The 15506-nt window shown below is 30.8% G+C and overlaps 1 protein-coding gene across 1 annotated transcript; it reads right to left on the bottom strand.

Annotated features, from left to right (window-relative positions):
• Window positions 1-13572: 13572 nt before the first annotated feature.
• Window positions 13573-15203, bottom strand: LOC149495032 (F-box protein At4g09920-like). The gene is made up of 3 exons (XM_089724489.1): window positions 14065-15203; window positions 13970-13979; window positions 13573-13896 (listed from the first exon to the last, which is right to left on the bottom strand). The coding sequence occupies exons 1-3, from the start codon at window positions 14793-14795 to the stop codon at window positions 13573-13575; spliced, it is 1065 nt and encodes a 354-aa protein (XP_089580615.1). The 5' UTR covers window positions 14796-15203.
• Between the last annotated feature and the right edge of the window lie 303 nt (window positions 15204-15506).

The following is a 15506-nucleotide window of genomic DNA, read 5'->3' as shown; positions in this document are numbered from 1 at the left end:
ATTTGGATAAAATATTATTGGAGAGCTTTTGACTTCTTATCAGTATTTTCAAAATCAAATTCGATTGATTGGTTGAAAAATTAAATTGAATTTTTAGGTGAACTAACTAAACCAAAATTTTGTTATTTAATAATTTTATTCATATATATATATATATATTCATTTTTAAATTTAGCTTTCTTATGCATAATTCTTGGTGTAGAAATAATTATTCAAATTGGATTCTCTTCTCTCAAAAAAATTAAATTATAACCTGCTTAAATTTAATTTTTTCTAACAATTATTTATTTCTTAGAAGTTGCATTCATGCTTACTCTAGCAAATTTCTAAAATATTATATAAAATTCATATTTTTTGAAATTTAAATGTTTATGCAAAACAGCATGATAATTGATTTTGAAAGTCAACTAATTAATTAGAAAATATTCTACAGATAAAGATTTATATTATTTTAATCGTATTTTTTTAAATGTTTAGCTTGATAAGTTAGTAACAAATTTAAAAGAATAACTCTTATAGAGATTTTGATCTTCTAACTTTCTTTTTACTATATTAAACATTTGACTATGGTAAATTAGTATTTTCATATATTTTGATCTTTAAATAATTTCAACAGTTGAATGCGGTTCATGTATTTTAGAAATTAATTTTGAATTTTCATAAAATAATTATTTGACAATTGAACCCTTATGGTAAATGTACATGCAATCTGGTAATATATATAAATTTGAATCTCCTCCTTAGTATTAAAAAAAAAATTTATAATAATTCATTATCATATAACATTGTAATCATATGTATCAAACTACTATGAACTTTGCAGACATTTATAATTTTGATGTTTTTTTTTTTTTTGTCAATTTTTATTCCAACTGCAACGTTTTCTAGTAATAGCACACTCAATTACAATTAAGGATATAATTACAAATAAAAAAGTATTTTCATAGTTTTTAAATCACCATATAACTCTGATAAAAATTTAATTTAATTTTTTTGAAAAATCCATTAGACTAAACAAATAATATTTCATAGATAAAATTTTAATTTTTAATATAAATGTGCTAATTAATAGTTTAATAACATAAATTTCCATTACTTACCAAAAAAAATCTCCAAGCATGGTTTAAAAATTAAATTAATATAACATAATTTTTTAATTATGTAATTTATTTTATATTATCTATATTTTAAGGGTAAAAATCCTAGCAAGTTTTTGAATGATAATATAGTCAAATTATTTTTCATCTAATAAAAGTATATAACAATTTCATAATTATTTCAATTATGCATGTCTCGAATATCATATTTTTTTATTCTATAAATGTGTCATTTACTAAATGTGAATATAATTTGATATTCAAAAAATTTAAAATTTTTATTTTTATCATTATTTAAAAAAAAGAATGAAATTACCTTTTAATTTGCAATTTCATCCTTAATTATAATTGAGGGTACTATTACTACAAAACATTGAAAACGAGTTAAAATTACCGTAAAGATAAAAATAAAGTGAAATTGCAAAAACCTGTATTTGATACATTAGGCGAATCATAAAAACCTAACAAGTTATATTTGCAAAAATAAAAAATATTTTTTTATTTAGTGCAAGGTCAAATGAATGAAAAAAAAAAATTTGTAGATTATATAATAAAAATAATCTTTTTTAGACTGAATAAAAAGTAAAAATTCTTATAATGAATTCAAATTTTTAATTTTTTTTTTATTTTTATAAAAAGTGACCAATTTAATGTAGGTATATCCGTCCCTCTAATTTAATGTCAGTTATTAATATATACTAGCAATATACCTGTGATATGCACGATTAAAAAAATAATAATAAAGTAAAATTGAGAGAATATATATAAAATTTATAGATTCTTAAATGAAAATTTTTTTATTATACTATTAAAAAATATAATAAAGATATATCAATAGTAAAGAAAATATAGTGTGATTTTTTATTATTAAGTAAAAATTAGTAGGTAGGCATATATTCAGGAATATAAATTAAAAATATTAAAATTTATAGAGATAAATAAAAAAAATGTAAAATGAAAGGTGGTAGATTTCATTAATTTGATTTATTTTAAATTAATGTAAAAAATAATAAACTCATTATTTCATTAAAATCCATGAATAAATAATTTATTTTAAATAATTAAAAGTTTTATAAAGTTTCAACTTATCATATTATTAATACTATAATTAATCAATTATATTAACATAATTTAATTTAATACAAAAGGTATATATACAGTATTCAGGACTATTGTATTAGGATAAGGACTATCAATCCTATATTATCTATTAGTTATAGTTTATTTAGGAGTTTAATATTATTATTCTAATATGTTTTATTATTGTATGTTAACATTTATCATTTTTAAAAACTAATAATTAATAATAATTATTTAAAGTCATCAACACATTAAATAACCAAATCAAATCAAACCAAACCAAAAATATTAAAATAAATCCAAATCAAACCAATACATTAATATATTAAATAATCAAATCAAAAATATTAACTCAAAATAAACTCAAACTAAACCAATACATTAATACGTTGAATAATTAAATCTGAAACACCCTTAATTTTTATTTTCGAAACTTTTGAATTTTTATTAAAACAAAAATCTGAATTTTCGACTGTCTGGACTACAAATACTGTTTAATTCTAATTCGAGCCCAAGTTTACGGAGTTGGGCTCAAGCCCAAATCATATTATTAAATATTTGTCGAGTGGAGAATCTTTAGAAATTTTTAAGAGTAACTAAGGAGCATTAATTATTAATTTATTAAAAATATATATGTATATGTGTGTGATTACTATATAAATTAATTAATATAAAAATCTATTAGTATTCTTATTATTATTCAGTAAATTGAGGCAATGTTCTAGAACCTAACTAAAAGAATCAAAATAAATCAAATCGGATTAGAAAACCAAGCAAATCGAGCCGAATCATTGAATTAGACCAAACCGGTTCGAATCGAACCGGAATGGTCTAGAAGCTCCAAGATTTCTCTTTTTTTTTCTTTTTTTTTCTTTTCTTTTCTTTTTTCTTTTTTTTCTTTTTCTCCTTTTCTTCCTCTCCTTCCTGGCGCCAGTACCAGCGCGCGACCCCTCCTCCTCCTCCCCTCCCCATTCCAGCCACCGGAGCCGATCTAGTTAGCCTCCTCGACGCAGCGGATTCCGGCAACCCTTCTCTCCTTGCTTTCGTTTCTGGCGTACGCAGAAGGCACAGGAGAGCCGCGACATCCTTCGATCGGAAAGTCGCGTTGAGCCTCCTGCTCCTCGATTTTCCGACGACACCAGCCTCTCTCTTTCGACGACGAAGCTTGGGTCTCCCTTTTTGCTCCATCCTTTCCCGTTCCGGCAGACACAGCAAGCTAGCGGAGCTGCGATCATGGTTTGCGATCTGGACAAGCGCTATCTGCTTTCCTTTTGAATTTCCGGCAAGTAGAGTAAGTTATTTTCAACCCTTTCAATACATTTCATGAATTTTGATCCTGAATAGGAGAAGTGATATAGAAATAGAATTTCTTAGCTACTGTTATGAAGATTAACTAAGAAATTTTGATAAATAAAAATATAAATGGAAGCTATAAATTGAATTCACATATAGAATAGTTAGATTATTGAATCTATTATGAGTTTTTGTAAGGAAACGATGATTCGTTATTGGTAAGTATGTTTGGTTATTACAATTTTTCATTGAGGTATTAGAACAAATTTGATATGGCAGTAACTACCCTAACCATTTGTTTAAGTTATTGCCTTGATATCAGATATAGAATATTATTAATTAATTTCCTGTTGAGAAAGGAGTTCATTGGCCTGTAATGTACCGGCTATATTCAGAAATCTGATTTCTTTATTTTGGCAGTGGCTAGTTGATAAAATTTTATGAGTTTTGCTAAAATGAGTTCATATTATTGCTATATATATTTATTTATGATTCGTATTTAACATTGTTGTTGCTAAGGATTAAGGATGTGATTGACAAAGAAATGTGAACTATAGTTTGGGATGACAATAAATTTAATTGAATGTTATTTCTTGCAGCAATAAAGTTGGATATTGGTTAATACGCAAGTTTCTTGACGAATATATAAATGAAAGACTTAGTTTATAGAACTTGAAGGGTTGAGTAAGAACCTAATTTTTTTTTTTATGATAGTCCAATATTAAATGTTCCTATAAATTTTTGTAATGATTTGATGAAAATAAAGTTGCATATTAATTCTATAGTAAGGAATGAAGTTAAGTAGTGTATAAATCATGAGTGTAAGTGGAAAACTCGAAGAGTTCTCATGGTGGCAGCAGCTGTGAACTAATAGTTAGCTAACTTTTCTGTAATAAATAGTAGAATTCTAGAATCGTCTAAATGGTTACCGAATTATTCAGCTCTCTAAATTGTAATATGCTTAGAGACTATTTAAGATTATAAGTTGATGTTTAATTTGATGGGAACAAAGATATGATGTCTAGCTAAAGATTTTGATAATATATTAAATTATGAGCTTAAATTTTTCTTAGATATAGATTTGGCAAATAATGAGTTTAAGTTTTTGAAAGTGAGTTGTTGAGCAAAGAGTAACAAATAATAATCGTTAATTATTGGTATAGCTATGTAAAAGAGGATGGACATTTGATTTGATTGATTGCCCGATGGATGGGCTTGTGGATTGAATGAATACAGGGAGAGTATTGACATTATCTTAACAGGTAGATAGTCCAATTTTTAGGGGAGGTGCTGCCGAAATTTTGATAGAACTTAGACTAATTTTTATTTAACAACATAATTAATAAGTTTATTTAGATTAATTCTATAACTTAACAAATAAGAAATAGAGTGCTCTAACTATTTAATTATTTTCATTATTATTCATCTAATTATTCAATTATTTATTTACTTCCATTATTATAATTTAATTAATTGTTTGTATTCTTAATATTATTTATTTATTTATTTAATTGCACTTGAGAATGGTTGTCTAGTTGTGCATTGCATTACGATGTTTAATTGATTAATATGCTTGCATTTAATTGCAATACTTGATTAATTGTGTTGTGATATTGCTGTGCTTTGTTTGTGTGGAATTGGGATGAAGTGGGTCACCATGGGTTTGTGAGACTGTTTCTGTTATACGGATCCTGATTCTGATTTCTGTTATATTCTGATTCTGTTATATGGATCCCGATTCTGTTTCTGTTAGCCGGGTAAATGGGAGATCGGCGCCCCCGTGTGCACCTACTGTTACCGTTACTGTTAACCACGGGTTGGCTTCTTTATTGGGCGCACCTGATAATCTAGATTTGATCGCAGCCCGCAGGGTGGCCTCCTGTTGTGAGCGCCTGATGATCTAGATTTGATGGAGACGACCGGGTTGCCTCCTGTTGGTATGAAAAAGAAAAGAGAGGATAGAAAAACAATGAGAGGGCTGGTCAAGTGAGGATTAGACCGGTCGGCCAGTATGGGGGATCGGCTCCCTGGTGCACATGTGAGAGGATGAGCCATGTGGGAGGACGGCTCATCGGGGGTTCGGTGACTCCACTGACTAATTTCCACGTGATGTGATTATTTGAAGGTGATATTGTTTGTGAGTGCTGGTGACATGCCATTTGTGTGACTCGCTGCGTGAGCATATAACTAGTCGGATGACTAGATTGATATATATTTACACATTTGTGTGAATGTGTGTGTTGTGCAATAATAGTTACTCCTTAGAAAGCTCACATATCTTGTTTAATTTTTCAGGAAGTAAGTTTTTCTTTAAATTCGATTACGCTATGTTCTTTCGTCGCAGAGTTAGAAAGAAAATTTTTCTAGACCAATAAATATTTTGCTATGTATCTAGATGTATAAAAATCTATGTATATCTATTAGTTAGTGACTCCGCAGTTGTATAATTTGTATACAATTAGTCATGTATTAACATAGACAATATAACTATGTGAGCCCATATTAAAAATGTGGTGTATTGTTAATTGGACCCAAACTGTGGAATGTTGTAGCTGATAAATTTGGGCCGAGATTTAATAAAATCTTGAGATTTATTTTCCTATAAACATGGGCTGAATGTTTAATATTATATTGAGATAGTAAAATTTTAGTGTTTCAGGCTTACTATGGGCCTCGGGGGCCTTAAGCTTACCTGGGCCCTAGTGCCGGTCCGGCCCATGGAATCGGGTCGTGACAAAGTTGGTATCAGAGCTTAGGTTAGGGTTCTAGGACACAACTGCGGAGTATAGGAAATTTCTTTATGTTGGGATCGGCCGTAACCAACATAAGGAAGGAAACTTTGTGATTTCCCCCTTTAGGGATGGTGGACGCACTAGACCCTATGAGGTGGGAAAACCCACACCTATTGTGTAAAAATCTATAAACTATAGAAGAACTAATTGAGGATTTGAGTGAAAGTAGTGGATAATAGGATGAACCCATCACAATATAGGGGCTAGAGTTGGTGTGAGCCCTTAAGCTAGGGAATAGAGTAATACCTGATGGTAGTGGATTGGCCTGATCACCCAGTACACTACTTTTCATGTGAGCTCTATTCCTACAGTAAATAGGATAGTGTAGAGAATAAATAGGTTTTCCAATTGTATAGTGGATTGATGAATTTTGGATAATTAGGAATCGGCATTTTAGTATTCAGCTCGGCTACTGAATTTCTTTAGAATTTATTCAAAAGATAATCTTTTTAATTGTTTTATTTACTTGATATTTGATATTTAAAATTTAAAACTTCATTTTTATTTTGAATTCAAATTGTGTTATGATAAATAATTTGAAATTGATTATTTATATAGAAAATTATTTTTGAAAGTTGTCTATTTATATCACGGGGCCAATTGAATAAAACAACAAAGTGAGGTGATCATGGGTGTAATTAGAATCTAAAGGAAAGTTTTGAAAAGAAGAATAAGACAAATGGTGGTGATAATAATAAATAAGTAGGTAGTTAGTAGACAAGTTGAGAACATGAACGCTGGAAATATCGGGTAGCCGATTTGGTATAGAAGTTAAGTGGCACTTAGATTTGGAGTATAGGATTGTTTGATGTAATAAATGGAAGAAATAACAATAGGAATGGACTTGAATGATTTAAGGGTATAGAAATGATATATATAACGAGTTGTAATATATCTATGAGGAGCAAGTGGTAGATAAAAAATTGGAAGAATTCATGAATACCTACTAGACTTAGATGAGGAAAAGATTGGTTGAAAATCCTAAAGTCAAATATGAAGTTAAAGATAGATGAAATAAGTAAGTTGACATATGGAGTGGATTCTTATTGCAAATATTATTGATAAAGGTTTAGAAACAGGTAGATTATTGCGTCTATTGAAAATTTGGTATGGTAGTAACTGTCTAGTCATTAGCTTGAGTTTTGATATAAGGTGAATGGATGGATGGTATATCTTAAACTTGGAGATATATAGGTTATAGGATGGAAAATAAAACAATTAATTTATGTATGATAGGTGCTAATTAGGGACTTGTTATTGTTTCATGATTGAAGTATGAATTGGAAATTTCATATAGAAACGAATAAATTATCTAGCTAAAGAATTTGGTAAAGGAAGTTGGGTTATTGTGGTCTATCTAATTGATGATCTACCTTAGTATTGATGAGTATTAGGTATAAGGTAAATGCATTGGGCATGTAATAAATGGTAGTTTAAAATGTCGGTGATTAGGTAAGTTATTAGTGATGATGATTAGTAGTATGAAAGAAACCAAGTGGACAAATAATTAATTAGAGTATTTAATCTCCTTAGGACGAACTAATAGCAACATTTGTGGAATGAAAAGTTATTAAAAATATAAGAGCTAGGAGAGATAAAAGGTGTTATTATGAAAGTCCATTAGGTGATAAGTTTTAGGGTAATTTAAGAGATTAAGTTAAAGAGAAGTTGATGGTTGAGTCAAAAGCATGAGAATCTTTGTAAAGGTAAGATATTTATGGAGTGCAATGAGGTCCTTTAGACCAGGAGTCATCGAATAGTGGAATTGGTATAATATAAGAATATCATAGGAAGAATAGGACTTGCATAGATAAGAACTGAGAGAGAGTGACCTCGAGTCGCCCCGTGATACTAAAAGACAACGAAGGTTATAAGACGATTTTTCTTGAAAGTTTTGGATTAAAGTAGCAGTTTCTGAACTTTTGATTAAGAAAAGTTTTAGTAATAATATATGTAAATTACACGAGTTACTTCTTATTATTATAAACGAATTAAATTTCAATTGTTTTGTGTTTGAAAACTATGTGTTAAGTTTTCATGAAGAAATTTCTCGTGAAAGGTTAAATATTTGTTTTCTTATTAAATCCAGTTTTATTGTAAGATTTTATTCAATAAAGATTTCTAAAGATTTCAGTAGCTGTCTGAAGATAGTAATTGGAGATTTAGGTAATAAACTCGAGTTTCTTGTAAGTTTCAGCTGGGTGGCACTAAGTAGGATGATTGACGGTAGAAGTACAATCAGAACGCCCTACCTATTCCCTTTACTCGGTCTATCTTATTTGCTCTTGAGCCGACTTTTTAGTATTTGGAGTATCTCTTATGACCTTAGAATCACCTATTCCTCTATTCTTGTTACCTCCTGTTAGATTTCAATTCGAGGACGAATTGTCTTAAGGGGGGGGAGATTGAAACACCCTTAATTTTTATTTTCGAAACTTTTGAATTTTTATTAAAACAAAAATCTGAATTTTCGACTGTCTGGACTACAAATACTGTTTAATTCTAATTCGAGCCCAAGTTTACGGAGTTGGGCTCAAGCCCAAATCATATTATTAAATATTTGTCGAGTGGAGAATCTTTAGAAATTTTTAAGAGTAACTAAGGAGCATTAATTATTAATTTATTAAAAATATATATGTATATGTGTGTGATTACTATATAAATTAATTAATATAAAAATCTATTAGTATTCTTATTATTATTCAGTAAATTGAGGCAATGTTCTAGAACCTAACTAAAAGAATCAAAATAAATCAAATCGGATTAGAAAACCAAGCAAATCGAGCCGAATCATTGAATTAGACCAAACCGGTTCGAATCGAACCGGAATGGTCTAGAAGCTCCAAGATTTCTCTTTTTTTTTCTTTTTTTTTCTTTTCTTTTCTTTTTTCTTTTTTTTCTTTTTCTCCTTTTCTTCCTCTCCTTCCTGGCGCCAGTACCAGCGCGCGACCCCTCCTCCTCCTCCCCTCCCCATTCCAGCCACCGGAGCCGATCTAGTTAGCCTCCTCGACGCAGCGGATTCCGGCAACCCTTCTCTCCTTGCTTTCGTTTCTGGCGTACGCAGAAGGCACAGGAGAGCCGCGACATCCTTCGATCGGAAAGTCGCGTTGAGCCTCCTGCTCCTCGATTTTCCGACGACACCAGCCTCTCTCTTTCGACGACGAAGCTTGGGTCTCCCTTTTTGCTCCATCCTTTCCCGTTCCGGCAGACACAGCAAGCTAGCGGAGCTGCGATCATGGTTTGCGATCTGGACAAGCGCTATCTGCTTTCCTTTTGAATTTCCGGCAAGTAGAGTAAGTTATTTTCAACCCTTTCAATACATTTCATGAATTTTGATCCTGAATAGGAGAAGTGATATAGAAATAGAATTTCTTAGCTACTGTTATGAAGATTAACTAAGAAATTTTGATAAATAAAAATATAAATGGAAGCTATAAATTGAATTCACATATAGAATAGTTAGATTATTGAATCTATTATGAGTTTTTGTAAGGAAACGATGATTCGTTATTGGTAAGTATGTTTGGTTATTACAATTTTTCATTGAGGTATTAGAACAAATTTGATATGGCAGTAACTACCCTAACCATTTGTTTAAGTTATTGCCTTGATATCAGATATAGAATATTATTAATTAATTTCCTGTTGAGAAAGGAGTTCATTGGCCTGTAATGTACCGGCTATATTCAGAAATCTGATTTCTTTATTTTGGCAGTGGCTAGTTGATAAAATTTTATGAGTTTTGCTAAAATGAGTTCATATTATTGCTATATATATTTATTTATGATTCGTATTTAACATTGTTGTTGCTAAGGATTAAGGATGTGATTGACAAAGAAATGTGAACTATAGTTTGGGATGACAATAAATTTAATTGAATGTTATTTCTTGCAGCAATAAAGTTGGATATTGGTTAATACGCAAGTTTCTTGACGAATATATAAATGAAAGACTTAGTTTATAGAACTTGAAGGGTTGAGTAAGAACCTAATTTTTTTTTTTATGATAGTCCAATATTAAATGTTCCTATAAATTTTTGTAATGATTTGATGAAAATAAAGTTGCATATTAATTCTATAGTAAGGAATGAAGTTAAGTAGTGTATAAATCATGAGTGTAAGTGGAAAACTCGAAGAGTTCTCATGGTGGCAGCAGCTGTGAACTAATAGTTAGCTAACTTTTCTGTAATAAATAGTAGAATTCTAGAATCGTCTAAATGGTTACCGAATTATTCAGCTCTCTAAATTGTAATATGCTTAGAGACTATTTAAGATTATAAGTTGATGTTTAATTTGATGGGAACAAAGATATGATGTCTAGCTAAAGATTTTGATAATATATTAAATTATGAGCTTAAATTTTTCTTAGATATAGATTTGGCAAATAATGAGTTTAAGTTTTTGAAAGTGAGTTGTTGAGCAAAGAGTAACAAATAATAATCGTTAATTATTGGTATAGCTATGTAAAAGAGGATGGACATTTGATTTGATTGATTGCCCGATGGATGGGCTTGTGGATTGAATGAATACAGGGAGAGTATTGACATTATCTTAACAGGTAGATAGTCCAATTTTTAGGGGAGGTGCTGCCGAAATTTTGATAGAACTTAGACTAATTTTTATTTAACAACATAATTAATAAGTTTATTTAGATTAATTCTATAACTTAACAAATAAGAAATAGAGTGCTCTAACTATTTAATTATTTTCATTATTATTCATCTAATTATTCAATTATTTATTTACTTCCATTATTATAATTTAATTAATTGTTTGTATTCTTAATATTATTTATTTATTTATTTAATTGCACTTGAGAATGGTTGTCTAGTTGTGCATTGCATTACGATGTTTAATTGATTAATATGCTTGCATTTAATTGCAATACTTGATTAATTGTGTTGTGATATTGCTGTGCTTTGTTTGTGTGGAATTGGGATGAAGTGGGTCACCATGGGTTTGTGAGACTGTTTCTGTTATACGGATCCTGATTCTGATTTCTGTTATATTCTGATTCTGTTATATGGATCCCGATTCTGTTTCTGTTAGCCGGGTAAATGGGAGATCGGCGCCCCCGTGTGCACCTACTGTTACCGTTACTGTTAACCACGGGTTGGCTTCTTTATTGGGCGCACCTGATAATCTAGATTTGATCGCAGCCCGCAGGGTGGCCTCCTGTTGTGAGCGCCTGATGATCTAGATTTGATGGAGACGACCGGGTTGCCTCCTGTTGGTATGAAAAAGAAAAGAGAGGATAGAAAAACAATGAGAGGGCTGGTCAAGTGAGGATTAGACCGGTCGGCCAGTATGGGGGATCGGCTCCCTGGTGCACATGTGAGAGGATGAGCCATGTGGGAGGACGGCTCATCGGGGGTTCGGTGACTCCACTGACTAATTTCCACGTGATGTGATTATTTGAAGGTGATATTGTTTGTGAGTGCTGGTGACATGCCATTTGTGTGACTCGCTGCGTGAGCATATAACTAGTCGGATGACTAGATTGATATATATTTACACATTTGTGTGAATGTGTGTGTTGTGCAATAATAGTTACTCCTTAGAAAGCTCACATATCTTGTTTAATTTTTCAGGAAGTAAGTTTTTCTTTAAATTCGATTACGCTATGTTCTTTCGTCGCAGAGCTAGAAAGAAAATTTTTCTAGACCAATAAATATTTTGCTATGTATCTAGATGTATAAAAATCTATGTATATCTATTAGTTAGTGACTCCGCAGTTGTATAATTTGTATACAATTAGTCATGTATTAACATAGACAATATAACTATGTGAGCCCATATTAAAAATGTGGTGTATTGTTAATTGGACCCAAACTGTGGAATGTTGTAGCTGATAAATTTGGGCCGAGATTTAATAAAATCTTGAGATTTATTTTCCTATAAACATGGGCTGAATGTTTAATATTATATTGAGATAGTAAAATTTTAGTGTTTCAGGCTTACTATGGGCCTCGGGGGCCTTAAGCTTACCTGAGCCCTAGTGCCGGTCCGGCCCATGGAATCGGGTCGTGACAAAATCAAACCAAAAATATTAATTCAAAAATAAATTTAAACCACACCAAACCAAGCCAATATATCAATATATTAAATAGTTAAATCAAATCATGCTAAGTGGAAGTGTAATTGAAAGAAAACGACACATTGGCGTCAAATTAAAATGTCAAATAAATACGCCGCGTATCACATTTCCAGGGAACAAAAACTTACTTTTTATATATATATTTCGCAAATTTGAGTATTAGGTGACCTACACTTCTGTAGTAACTAACTGTCCTTTGTTCTCAAGTACCGCTATCTTTTTGTAAGAGAGAAATATCAACGAATTTATTATAAAAAAGAAAAAAATATTATTTATTAAAAACATATAAATTCTATTTAAAATAGTTTGATCTAGTGATTAAGATGTCCAAAATTCCATTATAGGAATTGCAAGATCAAGTGAAGCTTTTAAATATAATTGCTCGACAGAGAGCATTTTAATTAATTGTCATTTTGTTATTTCTTATTGTCTTAAAATAAGGATAAGCGAATATTTATGTTCTAAAAAAAGAAAGTTTTCTTCTGGCTTTTCATTTCAATTTTATAAGAAATAATTTTTTATTATAGAAAAAATAAAAAAAGATAATAATTTAGAAAAGAAATAAAATTGTCATATATATATAAAAGGATTAATAGATATCAATTATTATATTTGATAAATTATGTGAGGTAGGAAATCATAAACATCTTTTTCATTACCAAACAAAACTCAAAGGGAAGGAGCAAATGAAAAATCATATTATTTCAAATCAGGAAAAAAGCCAGAGGATACATTACAGGCTGTCAACAATAGCCAAATAAGAAGTGAATATAAAAAAGTAAATATTCCAAACATGAAATTTGGAATACCCCCAAATGGACCGACCATTGGCAATATGAATATATAATAGCCAAAGTAAATCTATTTGCAAATAAAATGAATATGGAATACAGAGAATCAATTTAATTTCATAACTCTAACTAGTTGGTACGTCGGAATAATCAAAACATATGGAATAATCGAAAAAAATGCCAGTTAAGGATGATAAACACAAGTTAAACATGATAAGCTACTATGCTTTTCATGCAATGTGCTAAATAAGCAAATCCTTATATAACTCAAAAACATAAAAGAGGATGAAAAAAGAAAATATATATTCCAAACAATATGTTTTTGAAAGATTCATGAGGAATTGAGGACATTACAACCTACAGAAAACAAGCCACGCGAAAAATATGAAGGGCAAAAACAGATACTTACCAATTGCTAAGGCTTTAGACTTGACATTCTTTCTCAAGATGAAGCAAACATAGAACTTTAAATGGTGAAAAGAAGTTCACAAGTACTAGAACTTCTTCTTGCATTTTCTTTTGCATTCTTGGCCTTGTACCATAATCATAACCGTGAATTATCATTTTCTCCAATACTTCACCGCACTCCAGCAAATCCTCCACAAGATAAAGCTCTCCCGGAAGTCCCACAAATTTGAAAATTTCAATTGTTTTAAGATGCAGAAGCAAACATTCAGGCACAGTTTCTAGCGGATGCCTATAGAAGCGATAAAAATCTCTTCCACTCTCTTTAGGCACCACAAGTCCCTGAGCAGGAAAATACTTAAAAAGTCAGGCATTTTGAAGTTATAAAAGATTAAGACTTCAAAAGAGAAGATACCATCTCAAAACTTGCCTCAGGAAAGACAAGAACTTCTAATGATCATGTACTTATAATGAGCATAGTGAAGATTGGAATTAATAAAAATCATGTACTTATAATGATCATGGTGAAGATTGGAATCAATGCAAAGCCTTCTCAGTGAAGGTATAGAAAGATTCATAATCTGTATACCATCCCATTCCCTTCTTGTAATTGTTAAATCTTCAAGAACAGGACAGCTGGAAAAAAGCCTCAATGCTGAGGCATCATCAACATACACAACACCACCAAGAGACGGGATTTTGAGGCATGGTAAACAAACATAGGTAGGAACTTCTAGGACAAACCTGCCTGTAATTTTCAAAACCACTAAAGATTTACGAGTAAAAAGCTGACAAGGCAGTTCTTGAACTCTTTCATAACTAATTTCAAGAATCAATTCTTGAACATTACACATTATCAAAGAATAAACCCACGCATATATATTAAGGGAAATTTGTGTGGTATAGTAATTCAGATAACATTGTTGTACAACCGACCCTTCATGATAAAAGAGCAGTCTATCCACATATTTCTTGAAGGATATGAGCTTAACTACGAAATCATTTGCATTTCCCCAAGGAAAAGGAAGTTGATCGGAGAAATCAAGATTTGAGGTTGATGTCCAAACGTATTCCCATCTTTTTGACAAAGTGCTTGTTTGAACAGCTGATTTTGTACTAAGGTATGAGAGTATATGACTCAGAATTTCATTAGGCAATTCGCTGATCCTGTCCACATTATCCCCAACACTGTGACCTCCAAAACGGTGCTGATATTTGGTCACTGGAAAGTTTATATCCATTTACTCTGAGATTGACAAAACAAAAGAAAACACCCACAATTAAAGAGAACATCTAAAAATTCCCCGAAACTTGCAAAGACTGACAAACGATTTCTTTCTTTTAGCATTGAACACAAATTGAAAGTTGAAACCCACTAGAAAAAAACATTTCTTTAAAGGGTCAACATCTCCCTGAAAAAAAAGATAACAGACACATCCAACATCAGACAAAAAGAAAAACAGAAAAAAAGAAAAGAAAAAGAAACAAAAGCAAAATCAAATTTTCCACACATAATAAACAGTTACACATGCCATATGATGCGAAAGAACATTTCTTCAAGTCCCCATTGTGAAGGGTCAGCATCTCCCTTAAGAAAAAAAGGATAAACATACATCCAACATCAGAAAAAAAAAAAAATGCAAAATCAAAATTTCCACACACAGAGTTTCACATGCGCATATATAATGCAAAAAGAGCGAGGATCGTGAGAAGGACCTACTAGGATGTAATACTAATGATCATGTGAGCAAAGTAAATTGGTTGGGTTTGGGGTTGTGGTAATGCAAATTACCCTCCTCCTGCAGGGTAAGCCGTTGACATATTTCTAAGCCAGAGATAATAATATTTGTTCGTAAAACCCCAGGAAGATTTCACTGGTTACAGTAACAAAATCCTGCTCTTAAAATATTTTCATTTTTTATTGGTATATACTTCTTTTTCTTATCCTGTAT

This window comes from Jatropha curcas, chromosome 7, assembly GCF_041381405.1.
Source record: "Jatropha curcas cultivar XTBG-Jc1 chromosome 7, XTBG_Jcur_1.0, whole genome shotgun sequence".
NCBI classification, from domain to species: Eukaryota; Viridiplantae; Streptophyta; class Magnoliopsida; order Malpighiales; family Euphorbiaceae; genus Jatropha; species Jatropha curcas.
Note: the sequence above shows the minus strand (reverse complement) of the source record. Positions and strands in the feature narration are given on the sequence as shown.